The 20,943-nt window shown below is 38.3% G+C and overlaps 1 protein-coding gene across 8 annotated transcripts in view; it reads left to right on the top strand.

Moving 5' to 3' along the window:
- USP34 (ubiquitin specific peptidase 34) overlaps window positions 1–20,943 on the top strand; it is a 114,476-nt gene that overhangs the window by 45,153 nt on the left and 48,380 nt on the right. For all 8 annotated transcript variants that reach the window (XM_063152795.1, XM_063152794.1, XM_063152800.1 and 5 more), the window contains exons 9-33: window positions 635–716; window positions 809–901; window positions 2,831–2,956; window positions 3,325–3,454; window positions 4,006–4,041; window positions 4,395–4,525; window positions 4,966–5,582; window positions 6,299–6,513; window positions 8,210–8,325; window positions 8,405–8,532; window positions 9,758–9,847; window positions 10,345–10,440; window positions 11,509–11,591; window positions 12,163–12,317; window positions 13,192–13,305; window positions 13,982–14,081; window positions 14,255–14,414; window positions 14,824–14,950; window positions 15,043–15,190; window positions 16,831–16,931; window positions 17,728–17,937; window positions 18,586–18,711; window positions 19,461–19,583; window positions 19,700–19,783; window positions 20,095–20,181. In XM_063152795.1, the coding sequence (XP_063008865.1) occupies window positions 635–716; window positions 809–901; window positions 2,831–2,956; window positions 3,325–3,454; window positions 4,006–4,041; window positions 4,395–4,525; window positions 4,966–5,582; window positions 6,299–6,513; window positions 8,210–8,325; window positions 8,405–8,532; window positions 9,758–9,847; window positions 10,345–10,440; window positions 11,509–11,591; window positions 12,163–12,317; window positions 13,192–13,305; window positions 13,982–14,081; window positions 14,255–14,414; window positions 14,824–14,950; window positions 15,043–15,190; window positions 16,831–16,931; window positions 17,728–17,937; window positions 18,586–18,711; window positions 19,461–19,583; window positions 19,700–19,783; window positions 20,095–20,181 (3,478 nt within the window). The remainder of the gene's footprint in view (window positions 1–634; window positions 717–808; window positions 902–2,830; window positions 2,957–3,324; window positions 3,455–4,005; window positions 4,042–4,394; window positions 4,526–4,965; window positions 5,583–6,298; window positions 6,514–8,209; window positions 8,326–8,404; window positions 8,533–9,757; window positions 9,848–10,344; window positions 10,441–11,508; window positions 11,592–12,162; window positions 12,318–13,191; window positions 13,306–13,981; window positions 14,082–14,254; window positions 14,415–14,823; window positions 14,951–15,042; window positions 15,191–16,830; window positions 16,932–17,727; window positions 17,938–18,585; window positions 18,712–19,460; window positions 19,584–19,699; window positions 19,784–20,094; window positions 20,182–20,943) is intronic.

The following is a 20,943-nucleotide window of genomic DNA, read 5'->3' as shown; positions in this document are numbered from 1 at the left end:
TCTGCAAGTTCAGCTTTTGTTCTGGCAAACTCAATTTCCTTGTCCTGGTCACTTTGAATGTTTGCTGAAGGAATGGCAGTGGGTAAAGTTCCTGTTGGTGTGGATGGGCAGAATGAGAATTTGGAAGTATCTGTGTGCTGCATGTGTGTGACTATGACCATGGCAAAGAGTTTGGGAGAGTTGCTATTTGTGTAAGAGAATCTAAAAATATTTTCCTTAAGAAAATAATTTCTGTCACTCCCACCTTTAGCTACATTTCAATACTTGTGGAATTTCATGATAAACTTGGATTAAACAGCAGTATCAAAATCTTACCTGTGAGGTCTTTGCAATTGTTTGCACATGGTGTGTTGCACATTAACTAATAAAATTAGTAGAATTATTGGTTATGTTTGCTGATGATCCAATGGGGAAATGTTGATATCTGGCATTAGTCTTCTAGATAAAAAAATTACAGAAATAATTTGCTTCCTGCTTGGAGAAATGAACATTGACCATGGTTTGTGTTCAGAAGGTTTTTGTACCCTCACTACAGCTGCAGATACCAACTTGCAGGATGTGCTGTGCTAGAGGAGAGCACAGAGTGAACATTACAGGCAGATCATTTTATGTTGCACTCTTTTTTCATCTCCAGGTCAATTGCAAAAGAACTTGCAGACTGGCTTATCAGCAACAATGTAGTTGAGCACATTTTTGGACCAAATTTACATATTGAGGTTGGTATTTGATTATTATAAATTTGGTATAAACATTGAACATGAACTTGTTGTTCTAGTAAATCTTTCTTCACTGTGTTCTCACTTTGCAGATCATCAAACAGTGCCAAGTGATTCTGAATTTTCTTGCAGCTGAAGGGAGACTTAGTACCCAACATATAGACTGTATCTGGGCTGCTGCACAGGTATATATTGAATTTTCGTCATTGCAGGAGTGATAAAAGAAACAGAAAATAGAAAATAAGTTGATTTTGTTTCACATTCTTAGAGTTGAATTTTTTGATTTTTCTTGGCGGTCTGAGTGTTTTGCTGACCAAAATGTCAAGTTAGGTAACTGTCACAGTTCCTGGGTTATTTATTAGATGCAAGAAATCACCCTGGCTACTTTTATACAAGGAAAAAAATGAAGTTGTATAGCAAGGACAGAGTGTTTTCACTGGGAATGGGGATGAAGGTTGTAGGGCAGTTGCAGTATTTTTATTATTGTGCTAAATTGCCTTGCTCCTGTGTATTGTAGCTTCCATTTCTGGTACTCCTGGTGGGAACAATCAGGTGAAAATTGTGGCAGTGAAGTTTACAGCTGTGCTCCTCTGCTGCTCTTAAAATCTATAGAAGGCACTGAAATTTTATTTTTTGCTTGCTAAAGCTGGAAACTCCGATAGGCTTTTTGCCTTCAGAAAGATTTATTTGTGTGCTACTTTTAATGGGTCACTCTGCTTGTTATTTTAGGTTGTGACATTTTTATTTAGGGGATTTGAGTACAATAGGCATGAGCAGGCCTAGAGAACACACTGTTATAGCAGGTTAGAATTTAAAGAGGGTTTTTTATGTATTCAATATTTCTTTGTCATTTATTTCAATCAAATAGTACTGAACACACTTTTTGAACCAGTGTGGTCCTTTGTCATTAAAACATGCAGCTGGAATGTTAATTAAATGCTCATTGGAACAGCATTTGCTCCACCATTTTTCTGTGTCAGAGTAATTAGTAATTATTTATTTTACACTACATTTTAAAACAGTATTTTCACTTCCTTGATGTTTTCATGCAATATGTTACACACTGTAAGAGCTCTGGATTTTTTCAATATATTTTATACTGCTTTGGGAATAATATAATTACCTATTTTTGATAATGCTTTTACAGTTTAAGTGTTCATTTTGACATAGTGATATTTTCACAATATGCTTGATATCAGAATTAAGCATGTCCTGACCACTTCCTGTAAAAGGATCCCTTCCTTAAACCTCTAAGGTTGTTTAAAAGGCTGACACCTTTAGGCTGAAAGAACAGAAGGCTTTAAGGTTTATTTTCCACTTTTTAAATGAGCTTTCAGCCAAAAATTCATCTTCCCTAAGTTGAAGTTATCTCAAGATGTTTAAATGCATCTTTGTATAGAACCCACATGATTTCCTCGTACTGTGAATCCTGTGAAAGTTGCCCTGTACACAGTGAATTGCTGACACAGATGTTTTAATGCCAGGAAGGCAAAATAAAATAAATCATTAAAAAAAAACCCTTTGAGGTGCAAGTGTGGTAACCAACGTAAGAATATTTTTTCTAGAAATTTCCTGTAAGCATTATTTTATTTTTTGAATAACAGCATCCTTACAGATGTAAAGAAACTCTTTTAAGTGGCTGTGAAAAGCAGAATTTAACCAAAGAGGAGTCACCAGGAGCAGTGTCCCTTTCATGTGGAAATGGAGCAGTTAGCTGAACACACTGTCATATTTTTTGACATCCATCACTGGAAAGACAAAAGATTTCTTTATAATCCTCACACAGTCTGTTCCTGAGTAATCTTCATTTGTATTTACCTCTGATAATAAGGTAATAATTGCAAATACTGCTTCCCTCAGGTTTAGCATATAAACTTAATATTTTAGAAGTTATATTTAAGTTCAAATACAAAACAAAGTTCCAGTTCTTTTCACCCAGTCTCTCAGAACTAGAAGTGTCCAAATTACTTGAGTCAAAATTGCAAATCTGCTGGAGTTTGAAATGATTTGACAACTGCTCCTGAGAATTTGTACAAAAATGTTTATTTGCTGCAGTATTTGATTTACTTGTTGATTTTGCTGTTCCTGTTCCCTGCTCTGTTTGTTCCTTGTAGCTGAAGCACTGCAGTCGGTACATTCACGACTTGTTTCCTTCTTTGATCAAAAACTTGGACCCTGTCCCACTTAGACACCTCCTGAACCTTGTCTCAACTCTGCACCCCAGTGCTCACACTGAACAGGTAAAAACAAGGCCAGCAACGTCTCTGGCATGAGAAAAGCAATTCAAGGAGAGGCTTAAACAACCATGATGAGTTTGTCTTCCTAAAGGAGTGCAGAAAGGGGAACTCTAGGAGTAAAGCTGTCATGTTTCTTCAATTGCACTTTTCCTGGCTTTTGAAGGATAATTTTTAGAGATTATGTAAACACTGATGGAAGATTTTACCTTCTGTCTGAAGTTACAATGTGTTTCACACATTATTTAGTTGTGTTGTTCATTTTGATGAGTTATTTTGGTGAGCTGTAGTATTGACCTAGAGAAAAATGAACAGTGGATCTTTCTATCCAAAACCTTCTGCTTAATGGGACTTTTCCTTGGTTTTCTTTGCAGACCTTGTATTTGGCATCCATGCTGATCAAAGCCCTGTGGAATAATGCCCTGGCAGCTAAGGCTCAGCTGTCAAAACAAAGCTCCTTTGCATCTTTACTGAGCACCAACCTGCCCATGGGAAACAAAAAAGGTGTGTGGTTTTCCAGTAGATCTGGAGGTTAAATTTGGAATTTTCATAGTCTCCATGTTGAGTTGGGACAAAAAGCAGGTATAGAACTTTCTTCTTGAAGTATTTTTTAAAAGTGTCATGCTGGTGTATTTTTCCAGCAGAACTTGAGGCTGTAGATGAAAGCATGAAAAGTCTGTGAGTGCTTTTGGGAGGCTTTGTGTTTCATTCTGTTTGTATAGCTCGAGTAGTCTGTATTTTCCTTTCTTCTTTTAAATTCTGAAAATGATCCATAACTATTCTTGTTCTGCTGCACATCTGTGACTTAATAGCTGCACAAAAAGCTTACTTACCTTTTACCTAGTTTCTGGTATTACATGCTGTTTCTGATTTGGTGATTTTGTTTTTTACTGTACTGTGTATTTCCCCACACTCATTACTGAAGGTGCTGCCAAGCCATTTTCCTGTAGTTTCCCTTACTCTTCATACTGATGGCTTTTATGAATCATTGACAACTATATGCTGACAAAATGATTTTTAGTCACTTCTTTGTCCATCCTGCTTTTTTCCTTCAGAAGAAGAGGAGCTCAGAAGAGCAGCCCCTTCCCCTTGTAAGTATAATTTTAGTTGTACACCACAATCTGGCTCCTTTGAAGCTACAGTGCTTTTGAATTTGGAGCAGAATTAAATTTGAAATTTGGTTTTTATGAGAAATCAAATTAAATGATATTTTGAGTAGAATTTAGGAAATTTTTATAACTGTGGCAAGAAGAGACATCCAAACACACACTTTGTAAAATGCTCAATGTTTTAAGTGAAATTTTTAGTGTTTAGGTACACATAGTTTAAGTTATACCTCTGTTTGCTGGAAGAATGCTCAATATTTGAGGCAGATTTATGCAATGCTGTTACATTCTAGTAATTACCTGTCAGTGAATAACTGGGAAATGTGGTTTTGAATTAGGGTCACCAGCAGCAAGCCCTCAAAGTAGTGACAACAGTGACACCCATCAGAGTGGAGGCAGTGACATTGAAATGGAGGAACAGCTGATTAACAGAACAAAACATGTCCAGCAGCGACTTTCGGACACAGAGGTGAGACTGGGGCTCTGACTCTGGCAATTCTGTCTCTAGCTGCCTGTTACCAGCTATAAAAATGATATTTTATCTCTGCTTGTTTCCAAACCACCTCAGACAAATGTATTCCTGCATTTAAATAGTGTTCCAGTTAGGTTAATATCAGTAATGGACAGCAAGGCATTGTCACACTGGGGCTCTGTGCACATGCAAAGTCTGCACACACACCCTGTCAGCAACAAGGTAATGCAGAAAATCAATTATTAAATCTGAATCTTGCTTGGAGCATTTTGTCATCAGCAACCAAATTGAGAAGGAATGAATGGGAACTTGTAGATGTGACACATTTCCTCTTGAAGGAAGAATGATGTTTGAATGATGATGATGATATTAATTATGTATTTCCAGTGGTGCTTTATTTTCTCCACCAATCTTAAAAAAGCCCAAAATAATTGCAGGAATCCATGCAAGGGAGCTCTGATGAGACAGCCAACAGCGGAGAGGATGGCAGCAGCGGGCCTGGGAGCAGCAGTGGCCACAGTGATGGGTCCAGCAATGAGGCCAACTCCAGCCACGCCAGCCAGTCCGCGGGCAGCCCCGGCAGCGAGGCGCAGTCGGAGGATATCGCCGACATCGAGGCGCTCAAAGAGGAGGAGGATGAAGAGGAAGAAGACAGGAGCCACAACCCCCAGAAAAGCAGCAGGAGCACAGATCTACGAGGCAGAAAACTGGAATCCCAGGCGGGCATGTGCCTGGCAGATGCCCAGGGGGCCGCAGAGAGGAGCGGCACCAGCAACGGGCAGGGCAAGGAGCACGTGTTCAGCGCTGACGCCGTGGCGCCCGTGGACACCCGCATCCGCATGCTGGACACCTGCCCCCACAGCGAGGACACTGAGCACGACATGGCCGGGGACATGAGCACTGCTCACATTTCACAGGGCTCTCAGGACTCCTGCATCACTCACACAGGGGACTTCCTTGGGGAAACCATTGGGAACGAGTTGTTTAACTGTCGGCAGTTCATTGGGCCCCAGCACCACCACCACCATCACCACCACCACCACCACCACGATGGGTAGGTAGCTGGCATTTCACAGAGTCACACAATGACTGGTAAGGGAGACCTTAACGATTGAGTCCAGTCCATGCCACAGCACCTCAACTAAGCCAGTGCCACATCCAGGCTTTGTTAAACACACCCAGGGATGGTGACCCCACCACCTCCCGGGGCAGCCATTCCAGAACTTTATCACCCTTTCTGTAAAAAACTTCTTCCCAATATCCAACCCATATTTTCCATGACACTGTTTCTTCTAACTCCTTCCATAACAGAATAAAAGTTAGCAAAATCCTTTATCTGGGCAGATAGGTAGCAAAATTCTCAATGTGGGCAGAAATTGGTGCATGGACATAGTGCTGTAGCTCAGGATAATTTTGTCTTGCAGAGATGCTCATTATCACAGATAGTTACACAGATACCTGATTTGTTAATATCTGATTAAAGTTTCTCTTAAGTTTTGGTTTTGAATAAATAAGACAGCATTTAAGAAAATGTTAAAAGTGTTTTGCAAAGTGCTGCATTTAGTTAAGATTAAGAAGCCAACTCAGTCATCAAGCTAGTGAGACCTTCAGTTTACTTATCTGTAGTTGTTTTTCCAATTCATAGAAGGGCTGCTGTTCCAACAGATGATTCATCCTGACTTTAGCTTTAGGGAGATGTCTGCTCACTTGTAGTCCGCTATAAACAATTTCCTCTTTGATATTGTCCATTCTGATCTTCTTCTTTTGCAGGCATATGGTTGATGATATGCTTAGTGCAGATGATGTCAGCTGCAGTAGTTCTCAAGTCAGTGCAAAATCAGAGAAAAATATGGCAGATTTTGATGGGGAAGAGTCTGGCTGTGAAGAAGAGCTTGTGCAGATTAATTCCCATGCTGAGCTAACGTCTCATCTTCAGCAGCACCTCCCAAACCTGGCCTCTATCTATCATGAGCATCTGAGTCAAGGTAAGACTGATCAAAGAAAAACTGAAAAACTTGGGTTGTCATTTAGAATTAGTCTCCAGTAATTAAAATAATGAAGTTATTTTAACCATTTCTTTGTCCAAAGAAACCATGATGACTGCTGAGAACTTAATGTTTCTCCAAGAGATTAATTTTTGTTTCTCTGTTCATTTGTCAACACAGAAATATTCATTTGTGTTTAGCTGTGTTTATATTTTTAAATCCCCCACCTTTCCATTTCATCTGGAGCTTTGAATGCAAGTTAAACAAATAAAGGCACGAAAGAAGCTAGGAAGTGTTTTTTCTAATAAGTTATTTAAGGATAAAGAAATGTGGTACTGAAATGCAAGACTCTTTAAAAGATTTTCCACTCTGAAACTTTCTGCAGTTTTTGTGGTGGTGGGTTCACACATTACTGTGATTTTGTACATTTGGCATAATAAATTAACCTATAAATGAATGAACCATAATGGGCTCTAGAGAAGATAATTCTGGAAAAATGACTTAAAATATGATCTGATACTTTTGGGACTTTGCTCTAAAGGGCATTTTATGTTATTTCATCTTACACTGCCAAATCTTCTGCTTTACTTCAGGGTGCAATTTAAAATGCTCCTAAAACACTTCTCAAGAATTATATCATCTTTCCATATGTTATTTTGGCAGCTTTATTTTCTCTTTTACCCTGTTTTTAAACATAATGGAGAGCAGGGTTGGGGAAGGGTTTATGTTTTTCTTCACTGGCCTGCAAGAACCAAGTTTGCTCTCATCCAGCAGACAGCAAACCCAGTGCTGTTTATGTATTTCCCTGAAGTAATTGAATGAAAAGTTTTTATGATAAATTTTAGCCTGACGTAGAAAATTTTGATTTTTTTCCCTACAATGCAGAGTTGAATAAACTATTAAAAACTTTATAAATCTATAAATCAGCATATTTTTTTCAATATTTTCCATAGATATTATTTGTCTAACTGAAGATTGAAATTACTGGTTGAGCATGAGGCCTTCAGTGCATTTTGTTTTTGACACCCCTAGTTTTGCATGTGCAAATAATTACAGTGTTCTGTGTGCAGCCTGAATTTTCTACTTGACTTTGCTGTTCCATGGAAATGGTATTAAATAGCAGATCAATGAATGGTGCCAGCTGTGGGCACAGAGAGGAGAGAGAATGTCTATCAGTGTTTATGAAAACATGATGAGTTTCTCAAACCCTGCACTTTGATGTTGTAGCACATGGAAAAATGCTGTTTGTTTTCTCTGGTTTTTAGTTGGATGGAGGGAATCCTGTAGTAGGAGGGGAATTTATTGAAATGTGCTCCTTCCCTGCATTCCAGCCCTGGTGGTTATGGAGATAACTCCCTTTGGACCACAGCAACACAGAAAGGCTGAAGAAATATATTAATTACAGTATGAATTAAATTAAAAAGCAATTGCATCTGCAGTTCTTCAGTGCTGGTTTTAATTGCACTTTGCCATTAGCCAAAAGCAGTGTAAATATTGGCCCAACTGCCCTGTTGGCTTCTGGGATGGTCTTTTAAGAACCCATATGTGAAAGAAGGCTGCAATTACAGGGTAGTTGCACTTTGAAATAGCCCAAGTTAACAGATAAAATGTGTTGTTGTTTGTGCACTTGGGGAATAATGTTCATTTCAGATGATTCCTTCTGTTTGTTCACTAATGCTCTTTATGTTTTGTGCAGGACCAGCAGTTCACAAACATCAGTACAACAGCAATGCAGTGACAGACATTAATTTGGATAATGTTTGTAAGAAGGGAAATACCCTACTCTGGGACCTGGTCCAGGATGAAGATGCAGTGAGTTAAATACCAGAAAACACTATTTTTACAAAGAAAATAAGTGCAAAATATTCATTGATCTTTCTGCTTGCTGCAGATTCATCTCTCTGAAGGGTTAATAAATGAGGCAGAGAAGCTGCTCTGTTCTTTAGTGTGCTGGTTCACTGACAGACAGATTCGAATGAGATTTATTGAAGGCTGCTTAGAAAACTTAGCAAACAACAGGTAACTTCAGTCATAATTTATCTGTTTTATAAGTATCTTATTTTTGCAATGTACCAGAAATCCAAGCTGGCTCTAAGTGGTTATTTGATTTTACAGGAAGAAAAACTAGGCAAAAGCAGATGAATAAAAATAGTTTCCAAAGTGTTGTGGATGTTTCTGATGTTCCATTTCTTTTTGTTTTGTTGACCTGAATTTCTCATTTTATTGCATTTGTCTGTTCTTCCTTGTACCAGAGGTTATTGCTTTCCTGCCTTTGGTAAAAATCAGGTCTGCACCTCAGTCAGGAGCAAGGTCAAGTGCCTTGGCCAGAGCATTTTATACTGAATATTCAGATTTTACACACAGGTGGCTGAGGAACAGACAAGTCTGTTAGGGGGTTTAGTTTCTGTGAGGAAGGAGCACCTTGACCTCAGAGAACTTGTTTTAATGCTAGCCAGAGCTGTGAGATTGTACTGGTGAAAGTGGAGTTTATTTTCATGGTACAGATGACTGCTAGACATCACCTGCTGTGTTGTGGTGTTACCTTTTTGCTGAGAACTGGTGAGACGAGTTACAAACATACTGGGAGATTATTCTCAGCTGTGGGTCCAAGGAGTTGCATGTAAAGAAATTGAAGGAAGTGTAGTTCAGGTTCAGAAAACTTCTTGTTTGACTTGATGGGAGACTTCACAAGCACAGGAAGGACCTGAGCCTGTTGGAGCACCTCCAGAGAAGCTGATGAGAGGGATGGAGCCCTCTCCTGTGAGAGAATTGGGATTGTTCAGCCTGGAAAAGGCTTCAATCCCTAATTGTGGCCTTCAGTTCCTGAAGGGACCTGGGGAGAGACTTCTTACAACAGCCTGGAGTGACAGGACAAGGGACAATGGCTTCAAAATTAAAGAAAGTAGGTTTAGATTAGATATGAGGAAAAATTTGTTGATTGTGAGGGTGTTCAGGCCCTGGCGCAGGTTGCCCAGAGCATCTGTGGCTGCCCCATCCCTGGAAGTGTCCAAAACCAGGTCAGACAGGGCTTGGAGCACCCTGGGATAGTGGAGGGTGTCCCTGCCATGGCAGGGGGTGGAATGAGGTGACTTTTAAAGTCCCTTCCAGCCCAGATCACTCTGTGATTTATGATTTACAGAGCTTTGCTTTAGTTTGTTTGCTCACACAACTGGAGCTTCTCAAAGGAGATTTTCAGTCAATTATTTCAGTTTTGTAACAATCTTGCCTCATTTTTCTCCCTTAGATCTGTAGTAGTTTCACTTCGCCTTCTTCCCAAGCTGTTTGGAACATTCCAGCAATTTGGGAGCAGCTATGACACACATTGGATCACAATGTAAGTAGGCCCCTGTCCCAACAATTTAGGGGGCTCTTTGGTGTATAAAACCCTGTGAAAGGTGAAGATAATGAAGTTCAGCATTCCTTAGCAGAACAAACCATATAACTGCCTGGTGTAAGAGAATGGACTGACAGAACTGCTGATAAGGGGACAGTGATAATCAGCAATTTTCCTTGGCCTTTTTGGTGTGACATTTAAACATATGCCCAGTTCTGGGTTAGACCTTCTCTGAATTAGGGCCTTTAGGAACAGTTTTCATGGGCTCCGCAGGGAGTGTTCTGTCACTCCTACACCTGAAAATAGCATTAGGAAACCTTAAGGATTGCAAGAAAGAAGAGAGTACAGTACTGGGAAATGCTTCTGGGATGGAAAAATGAATGTTCACTCTGGGGGGTTACGTGTGTGCCATTTTCCTGTAACAGCTGTCTGCTTCTTGGGGCTTTTCTGATCTTTTTAGCAAACCATAATGCTTTCTGTCCTTTGAATATCCACAGGTGGGCAGAAAAAGAACTGAATATGATGAAACTTTTCTTTGATAATTTGGTACACTACATCCAGGCAGTCAGGGAGGGACGGCACAAACATGCACTGTAAGTACTCAGCTGGCTGAGAGTGTTTGATATTTTATGGTTTAACCAGAGCTGCTGCTGATGTGTTCTTGTAAGTAAAGGTTTTCTCTAGGGACGTTTCCTGGCTTTTACAAAAGTCTGTAAAAACATTTTTAATAGCTCCTTTTGCTTAAAAAACCCAATTCTCGTGTCATTTTTGTTAGATGTCATGTTGAATATTTGTGTGCAAATAAAACATGAAGGTTTTGATATCCAAGTTAATTTAAAGTGATTTTGTGTACTAGAACTATTGAAATGTTTTAGTTTTAAAATTTGTCATTGGCCTTTGCATGATTTTTTGTTGGAATACATCCATCTGCACTTTGTAATCTGTGTGATTAAAATCAGGTGTATATAAACAAGCAATGCAATTTCCAGCTCCCCAGTCCCAGAGGAACAGACTGTTCATGTTTTGACAGATGTCAAAGTCAATATGGGCACCCACATCTGAAAAATGCTGCTATTTATGGGTCCAATTTAACTTCTTCCAGTCTAACTTCACCCTTTATAGTAGATGTTGCTTAAGTGAGGAATTACTTAGGAAGGTGGGATCCTTTAAATTCAGGTAAAAGGAGAAATTGTTCTGCTCCTTTTACCATCAAGATTTTACTGCATAAGTAGAAATAAAGTCAATATTTTTATGTAAGTTATGAAAATATTTTCATAAAGAATATGTGTCATTTGGAGTTGGAAATTTAGAGTAGAAATATCAGGACTTTACAGCTTAGGGGGAAAAATGAGGTAGATCTTACAAGGTGACAAAATGATACACTTCAATTGTACTGTCAGACAAAAAAGCCACTCCTATCCCCCTTCTCAATTTCCAAAAGAAAAAAGGACTTTATCTAGAGACAGCTGTTGTGTCATGCTGCTGTTTGGGGTGGTTGGGCAACATCTTCAGGGTATGGGCCATACACTGAACTAGAAATTCAGAAAGAAGCTGTAAAAGCAATTATTTATGTTTTTGAGAGGCACAAGGATGAGTAGGAAAGAAGTTATGGCAATAAGCAACAAAACAAACTTCCATTTTTTGTCCAAATTTTCATTTAGATACAGCCACAGTGCAGAGGTTCAGGTTCGTCTCCAGTTCCTGACATGTGTGTTTTCCACTCTGGGATCCCCAGATCATTTCAGTGAGTATTTCAGGTTATCTTACCACAAAACCACCCAGAGTAAGGCAAAAATACTCTTAGCAATCCATATCAACTTAATGTGTTGTTTCAAACATACAATTTAGAATAATCCCTGAGACAGTTTCAAAAGAAGGAAGATTTTTCTGGCAAAGGCACAGAACCAGTGTTGGAGTTCATACTCTGTTGCAGTTCTATGAGAACAAATTTTCATGTTCTCTGTGCTGCAGTTTTTCTAAATAGTAGGATTGTAGTAATTACTAAAGGAAGGTAATACATTATGTACTTATGGTACATAATGGTTTGTGTCCATAATGAGATCTTTTACTGGAGTACTGTATTCAAAAAAGAAATAATTCTTCATATTTTAAGACTGTCAGAAATCAATTTTACTTATGAAGAAATAAATTACACTTTTTACAATTAATCTTTGGGTGGTCTCACTATAGATAGTCAAATTGTCATTTATATGTTATGACCTGACAGAAATACTCTGATTTTTCTGTGTGTTCTTGGGTTTTATGGAATACTTAGTGTTACAAAGGAGTAGTTAAAAATACTTGCCCAATTGTAGGGTTGAGTTTAGAACAAGTGGACATCCTGTGGCACTGTTTGGTGGAAGATTCTGAATGTTATGATGATGCACTACACTGGTTCTTGAATCAAGTTCGGAGCAAAGACCAGCACGCCATGGGGATGGAGACTTACAAGCACCTTTTTTTGGAAAAGGTATGTGCAGAGTTAATTGCAGCCTCATCATTCCAATAATGAATAGAGTGTTTCATTCCATATCGGCACTGTTTGTTGCATTTAAAACTGTTTCTGTGGAAATCATCTCTTCAGTAGTCCAGGAGGGCCCTGCTTGTCATGGAAAGGTTTTTCTGTGCTTGGAGAGAGGAAGGAAATGGATTTGTGGGAATTCTTTTCACACTCCAATTTACCTGAGTGCTTCTTTACAAATAGCCCACATGTTCTGTCTGCAGTTGTGTAGCACTTTATTTTAATTTGGGAAAAAAAAACTTCACCAAACTACAGTTTGCTTTATGCTGTACAGCTCCACCTGAGTGAAAAATGGACTTTTCTTTTTCAGAAGGGCCTATAAATATCAGCAATACAGCCACTGAAAAGACAAACATGCAGAGCTTTCTCCAGGGGGTTCTATTCTATCCATTTATTTTGACAGATGACATTACAAAATGGATAGATTGTGCAATAATTAACGTAGTCTAGTTCTTTCCCAAGATTGCACAGGTTTTTCTCTAGTTTTGCACTTGTGTAAGTTTTTTTTGGATGGATGTCACATATGCTAACAAGTTCTCCTGCTGTTGATGAGTTAAGCAGATGTTAAAATGAAATAACTTTTTTTCCTCTGCATTGTTACAGTTCAAATCAGTGGTGAAGTGAACTGTACAAGCCAATTATAGTTGATTTCTTTATTCTATCTAAAACTCAGAGTATGATCTTTTCCAAGAGCAAATCTATTTGATCTACTACACTTGAGTGGGATTAATAACAGCAGTGACCAGTAATAACAGTGCTAGTGAAATAAATACCCTGCAATTGCTCTGTGCTCCAGCAGTGACATTTTTTTGCCTTTGTTTAGATGCCCCAGCTCAAACCTGAAACCATCAGCATGACTGGCCTGAACCTCTTCCAGCACTTGTGTAACCTGGCTCGGCTGGCCACGAGCGCCTACGATGGGGGCTCCAACTCCGAGGTGAGCCTGCCTCTGCCCCTGCTTTTCCTCTCTCTGCCTCTGGGCATTTTGGCTCTCAGGGCAAAGACAGGAAACCACCTAAACCTGATACCTGTTGCCTGCATCTCTTTGTGCACTTTGTCATGTTTTATCATAACTGAGCTGTATCCACTGCTGAGTTTAAAAACAGGTTTGCAACATTTACTTATCTAGTGAAGAAGACTCAAATGACATTCTGTTAGTCATACTTAACTCTGACTAGAAATGTGTTGTAAAATGTTATGTATTATATACTTGAGAAGTTTTTAATCCAGAGCAATTACCTCATAAAGAAAATTATATTTAGAATATATTCTCCAAATTGATTTGGGGCATTTTTTTTCTTGCAATGAATATTGACTGTAGTTGTGGTTTTACAGCTTCATTTGGAAGTACTCCTGTTTGTCAGAAATGAAATTTCACTATTTTGAATTTCAGCCAGTTCTCCTCATGTGTGACTTTGAAACTGTTTGTGAGAAATTGAGAGTTCTGTAGTAATTGGTGTGTGCAGTGATGACAGTGCAAACAGTGGAGAAAATGAGATATTGTTATGATTGAGTCAAGAAGTAAAAAGAATGTCTCAGATCAGAAATCCTCACTCCCAGTAAAATAACGAGCAATGTTTTGTTTTTGTGCTTGTTTTCCTTTTGTCCAACAGCTGTGTGGCATGGACCAGTTCTGGGGCATTGCTCTAAGGGCCCAGTCTGGAGATGTCAGTCGAGCAGCCATCCAGTACATCAACTCCTACTACATCAACGGTATCAGCTTCCATTTTCATCCTTTCTTTGCTGTTTGAAATGCTTTAAAGAACACCCAGCACTATCCTTTTATTATTCTTTTCTATTTTATTCTTTATCCTTTTATTATTCTTAGTATTAAAATGCATTGTTCCAAAGCTGTGCCTATAAATTGACTTGAACTGGTGTTGCAGGAAAAACTGGTCTGGAAAAAGAGCAGGAATTTATTAGCAAGTGTATGGAGAGTCTGATGATAGCTTCGAGTAACCTGGAGCAAGACTCTCATTCAAGCCTGACCATTATTGAAAGAGGGCTCTTAATGCTGAAAACACACCTGGAGGCTTTCAGGAGAAGGTAAAAACCTCTATTGATCTATTTGGATGCAGAATTTATTTCTATTCCTCTTACTATAATGATAAGTGTGTTAAGAGTTATTACTAAGTTAAGGAATGGTTTCTTTGTGTAAAGGAAAGACAGTAGGGAGTAATTGTGCAAGGTAATAAATAAAGCTTAAACAGTTACCAGTGTTGGCCTTTGTTCTTGTATAAAAATGTGTGGCTGTGTTTCCCCATCCCTCACCAAAGAAACTTCTTAAAAGCTATTTTAATTTTATTTGAAACACAGTGAGGCTGTCGATAACTTCCTCTTACTGAAAAAAAATCAAAACAGCATTTGCAGGATTTGTCTTTGATTGTTCAGCAAACATTTGTGCTAAACAGGCTTTGACAAAAGCACTTTTTCTATGTTTTTCCCTCTTCCTAAGGTTTGCATATCATCTGAGACAGTGGCAGATTGAAGGCACTGGCATCAGCAGTCACCTGAAAGCCCTGAGTGACAAACAGTCTCTACCTCTGAGGATTGTGTGTCAGCCAGCTGGCCTTCCTGACAAGGTGGGTGAAAATCCCTTCCAGGCACACCCTCCCTGCCCAGTGCTCCTGATCCCACAGCCCTCCTGGGAAAATAAACCCCTCTTTCATTTCAGATGACCATAGAAATGTACCCCAGTGACCAGGTGGCTGATCTGCGAGCAGAAGTCACCCACTGGTATGAAAATCTGCAGAAGGAGCAGATCAACCAGCAGGCACAGCTGCAGGAGTTTGGCCAAAGCAGTCGCAAGGGGGATTTCCCTGGTGAGCTCTTCCTGCCTGGAGGTTTTGCCTTTACAGCTTAAATGATTCTGGGTTTTTTTTCCCCAGATACTTCAAAGCAAGCATTGTGATTTATTTTCTTTACTTGTAGTTCAAATTAATATCACCCCCTCTTCTAATTAATATTGTTTTTTAAGCACTACCATTTATTTGAAATAGCAAAGAAAATATAAATCCTTTAAGTCCTTGAATCAGTCCAAATTCCATGTTCCAGCAGATTTTCCCCCACATTATTTTTCTTCTTGTTGTTTGAATGATGTTATTTTCTGTAAACTGGAGATTCTGTTGCACACAACTTGATAAAATTTTACATTTCTGAATATCTTATTCTGTATTTCATCTGATTCGTACACTTCTGGCTCTGCCATTGAGTCAGAGTTTGAAGCCACAATTCAAATCCATAATTTATGCTCTGTGTACATGTATTCCAGTCAGGTGGAAGATTTTCCTTACTCCTGCAATTGCTTTTTAATTTATGGTCATCCAGTAGCAGAAATGATTCTTCATCCTGCTTTGAGGCTGCTAATTTGGAATGTCACCTTGCTCTGTATAGTGAATATGCATCCTCTTGTTGTTCACTCTTTGTGTTTGTGAGTGAAGGAAAATTCCTGCTTTATCCTTCAGGAGGGTATTATATTCCTGATATTATATATTACAGCATTCTTAGCACTTATTTCTGTTCAAAGTGTTTTCTGAATTTTCTTTTATGTTTTCTCAGTTTTTCTTTCTCATTATAAGCATGAGTTAGCATGTAATGAACAATTATCTGAATAAATTCTGTCCATGAACAGCTCTTTCCAACACCACCATTAATATATGTTTAAACGTGATTCAAGCTTGCTCTTCACAGTTTAACAACTTCTAAAAAACCTGTTTTAATGAGACACAATGTAAGTAAACCAGACTGAATTTTGGACACATTAATTGCCTTCTTTGTAGAATCCTTTTCCAGCCACTCAGCAGAATCAGTTTTAGTAAAGAAACTGTCTTGTTTTCCACCACATAGTAGTAAATATTTATTTTTGTTGTAACAGGCATTTTAGAAACATGTGGTCATGTTGGACAAAGTGTGCTTGTTAGAAGAGAGGCTTGGTTGTCTGCACAAAATAGAATTTAATTCTTCATCTTTTGATTGTTCAGGTTTCTTGTTCAGTGTTGAGTTCTTTGCAGGGTGTTCTCAGTTTTTCCCTTCTGAAGTGGGTGTGACTTCTTTGGTGCCAACTTACATTTAAGATTAATCAATGTTTCTTTGACTTGACCACAAGTGTGTGGTACAAGGACATTTTGTTGATGATCACAATAATTTCCATTATCCTTCTGTGGCACAGTGTCATTTACTACAAAATATGGAAGACATGTTTGAATTTGTATTATAAATTCTTTACACTACAAAGTTGGGTGACCTGGTATTGAAAAGGTTATTTGTGAATACAAATGCAAGTAAAGTAAATTTATGCAAGTAAATTTAGTTTATTTATACAAGTTTTAATTAGTTTAACGTAATAATCACTTTTCTTAAGGAAATAGCAGCAAGTTTTTGCCTCTGCTGAAGGGTACACTATCAAAGCTGTGAAACTGAAACCATGATTCCAGAATTCTGCTGAAATAGGCTTTTATCCTAGGTGGCCTCATGGGACCTGTGAGAATGATTTCATCTGGGCACGAGCTGACAACTGACTATGATGAGAAAACTCTCCACGAGCTGGGCTTTAAGGACATGCAGGTACTGCCAGCATGGGAAAGGCCCTGGAGCTGTGGCCAAGGCTTGGCTCTGGTCTCCTGCAGCTGATTGTGCACCTGGGGCTGGCTGGGAGCAATGCTGGGGGATGCCAGCTCAGCACTGGAGTATCTCAGCATCAGGGGCAGAGTCAGGAGTGTCATTGATGCTTTGTGAGGGCTCACCTAGAGCAGAGGCTGGACACAGGGAATGAAGAATGAAGCAGGGATTTATTAAAAGGATCTCCTCCATGGATCCACCTTGGGCAGCACAAGAGCCCAGCCAGGGCTGCACCCAAGATGAACCAAAATGGTCCCAAAATGGACAATCAGTCACTTTTATAAGTTCTGCTCCATTTTCATATTAGAGTTAATTGTCAATTCCAGCTCCAGCCCATCAACTCCCATCCTTCTTTTTTTTCTCTCTTCATTCTCCCATTATGCTGCTGGGCGTGACGTCTGGATCATTTGTCCTTGGTGCCCAGCTAGAGAAGGAATTGTTTTGTGTCCCTGCTCTGTGCAGAGAGCTCACCATCCCATAATATGGAGCCCAGACCCACACACTAAAGCAGCACAGAACCTGAAAAGTAAAAAAGCCAAACCTGAGGCATCAAGTGCAGCTACACCATGAATGCCTTAAGTGAAAGCAAACCCAAACTTCATTTGTGGCACTTGCTGAAAATGCTGCAAAGCCAAGATTTGACTACAAACCAAAAATTTTTAAAATTTTTTTATTCTGACCCTTGTGAAAGCATTGTGTGCTTGTCATAAAGCTGTGTCTGTGCTCCCTGTGTCTGCTGCAGATGGTGTTTGTGTCCCTCGGTGCCCCCAGGAGGGAGCGCAAAGGGGAAGGTGTCCAGCTCCCAGCCTCCTGCCTACCTCCTCCTCAGAAGGACAACATTCCAATGCTCCTACTCCTGCAAGAACCTCACCTCACCACCCTCTTTGATTTGTTAGAAATGCTGGCCTCTTTTAAGCCTCCTTCTGGAGAAGTGGCTATGGAAGATAGTGAGGTAATTCAGTTTAATTTTATTAGAACAATTGCATTTAAGTCTTATTTCATTGGATCTGGTTTTTCTGTGTAGCCAATTTTTCTCTACTCTGTTCAGTTGCTAGAGATTTTTATTGCCTGCTCATTCACATGGTAAAATCTTCATAATTCTCCTTTTTTCTTAGCAATAGTATTGCTAAGATATTGCTAATATTTTCTTAGCAGTAATAGAACATTTGGATGTTCTAAATACTGTAGAAGCTATAAAAGCAATTCTTAAGAAACAATATTGATTATCTAAATTGATGTGGTGACTCATAATGGGAATTGGCTTGAAGAAAGGTTTGTAAAGTTTTATTGCAAAAAGCCAAGCTTGATCTTGTATGCCATCATTAGCTTGAGGGAATTAAATCTTATGTAGTACATTTGAACCTACAATTTATTTATAAGTTTTATCTGCATTTAAATATTTCAAAATATGTGATATGATTTAAAGATGATGTAACTTAGTTTCTTGCAAGTTGAGACCTCAGTTATCATATCCTAATCATGGATTTAGTTATTAGATACAAAACAGCTTCTTAATTACAAATAAATACATTTTTGGGCTTTGAAATGTCATTTTCTCAAAGAAGTTGACAGTAAGAATGGTTATGATTTGGTTTGTCAGAGTGCAAGGTGTGAAGAGCTCCATCTCCATGCAGAGAACTTATCTAGACGTGTCTGGGAACTGTTAATGCTCCTACCAACGTGCCCTAATATGCTGCAGGCATTCCAGAATATTTCTGATGAGCAGGTGAACAAAGCTTTACATATTTATCTTTGTTATACTTGAATTTTTTTAGCATCCAGTGTTTTAGTTGAAATGTCCCCAAATAGGAATGTTACATAGTAAATCTGTTAAGTGTGCTGAGATAAGAGTAAACCTAATAAATCTAAAACTAAACAGAGATGTCAGCTTAGCTCCCAAAGTTAGTTTTTATCATTTATTTTCAAAGTTTATTTTATAAATTAAAAGAATAGTCAGTACTAATGATCACAATGTTTTTACTTGGATGGAAAGAGCAGTTTGTTCAGCTGCAGCCTGGCTTTAGCACTGTGGCTGTTGTGGTAGTGATACTTCTGTACTCTGTTCCCTCAGCTCATAGCTTGGGTTGCTTGGAAGCACAGTTGATTTCTACAGATAAAAATATTATTCTGCCTCTTTAAAAGTGGTTGAAATTGCATCCTAACAGATTGTAGATATTGCAGCTTTTTATGCACACATGCATGACAATTTTGGTGGCAGTTACAGTGTGATGTTTGCTTTCCTCTAATGTAAAATTGTGTCTATTTTAGCATATAATAATGTTGCCTTTTTATTATTCAGATTGTTAATCATGTATAGAAATCTGCTTGATATTGTCTAATATCAGATAACAGATGAAATTAAACCCCAAATAATTTATCTGTGCCACTTGAAAAATCCTCTCCCTGAATTTTTAGGCAGATGAGCATTACATATAATTGTATTAATTATTTTCTATCTTTTTTTCATCTTTTAAGGGTAATGATGGCTTTAGCTGGAAGGACCTTCTGAGAATAAAAAGTGCCCACAAACTTTTGTATGCCCTGGAGATCATTGAAGCTTTGGGGAAGCCCAACAGGAGGATAAGACGGGAATCCACGGTAATTTCCTTGCAGAGAATCTTCATTTTTCTCTGAATCAAAGCGTAGATTGATGGTTTATTTTATAATGTTACAATTCCTGAGCTGTTTTTACAATTATTCTTGTTTATCTTTAGGGAAGTTACAGTGATCTTTACCCAGACTCAGATGATTCAAGTGAAGATCAAATAGAAAACAGTAAAAACACATGGAGCTGCAAGGTTTGTTTTTCTTACAGTATTCCATGATATCTAAGACAATTTTTCAAGATAAATATAAAATAAAAAAACATTTAAAACACTAACTATCCTAAAATCTTTTATCTCAAATTTTGGGATAACATTTGCAAGTTTTTCTGTGTTATCAGGCTTGTAAATTTGTGGTAGCCATATACATTTTTTTCCATAAAATATCCAGCCGAATAATTTGTAATTTATTTATTAATTTATAAAGCTTAGGTTGGTATCTGACTGGTCTTAGTGGTATTTCTGTATCTGCTTTTTCTCACATTGATTCCATCATATGCTTACAGTTTGTTGCTGCTGGAGGGCTCCAACAGTTACTGGAAATTTTCAATTCTGGAATCCTAGAGCCTAAGGAGCAGGAATCATGGACTGTGGTAGGTGTTCACTCTGCCTTTCTCTCCAGAAGAACATTCCAGGTATTTGTAAAGACTTTTAATGCTTTGAGCCTTTGGTACAGTTATTTTCTGTTGTGAAATAGATCCATTCTCTGATTGAAACCATCAGAGTCTATCTAGTAACATCTTTTTTTAAAATACTTTTTATTTCTGGAAGAGCTAATTTTAAAAAAGCAAGTGTACATATACTACTGCTTTTTTATGTTTTAAAACCACCTTCCCTGTTTTTCTGTGGATTTTGGGGAGAGTCTTTTTATTCTTAAAATTGTAGAACTTAAAATTGTACCTCATGGAACCTTAGAGGGGAAAACATCTGGGTTCCTTCCTCAGGAGTGATTGGAACTACATTGGTGTTACTATAACAGATCATAATTCTTTAAAGAAACCAAAAGTAGCCAAACAAGAATGGAATATTTATTTATTTTTTTCTGCTTATTTTAGGGAGGGTTTTTATTTGGTGAATTATTTATTACAGTCTGTATTAAAAGCAGTAATCTGTTAATTGTCTTTCCCTTGTCTAAGAGGCCAAAATGGCCAAGGCCATTTTCCCTTGCTGTCAGTGAGACAATTAGCATAGTGGCTGTGGTGCTAATAAAGACACTTGTCAATAATGCACATGTTCTATAAGAATGTCTAATAATCACCTTTTTCATTATTATTCTATCATTAGTTTCAGCTAAGTTCAAGTTACTTCTAGTTCTTTTCTCCTTTATACCTTACTGAGGTTTTCAGTTGCAAATT

This window comes from Melospiza melodia, chromosome 3 (genome assembly GCF_035770615.1).
Source record: "Melospiza melodia melodia isolate bMelMel2 chromosome 3, bMelMel2.pri, whole genome shotgun sequence".
Lineage (NCBI taxonomy): Eukaryota > Metazoa > Chordata > Aves > Passeriformes > Passerellidae > Melospiza > Melospiza melodia.
This window is presented reverse-complemented; position numbering and strand designations above follow the sequence as displayed.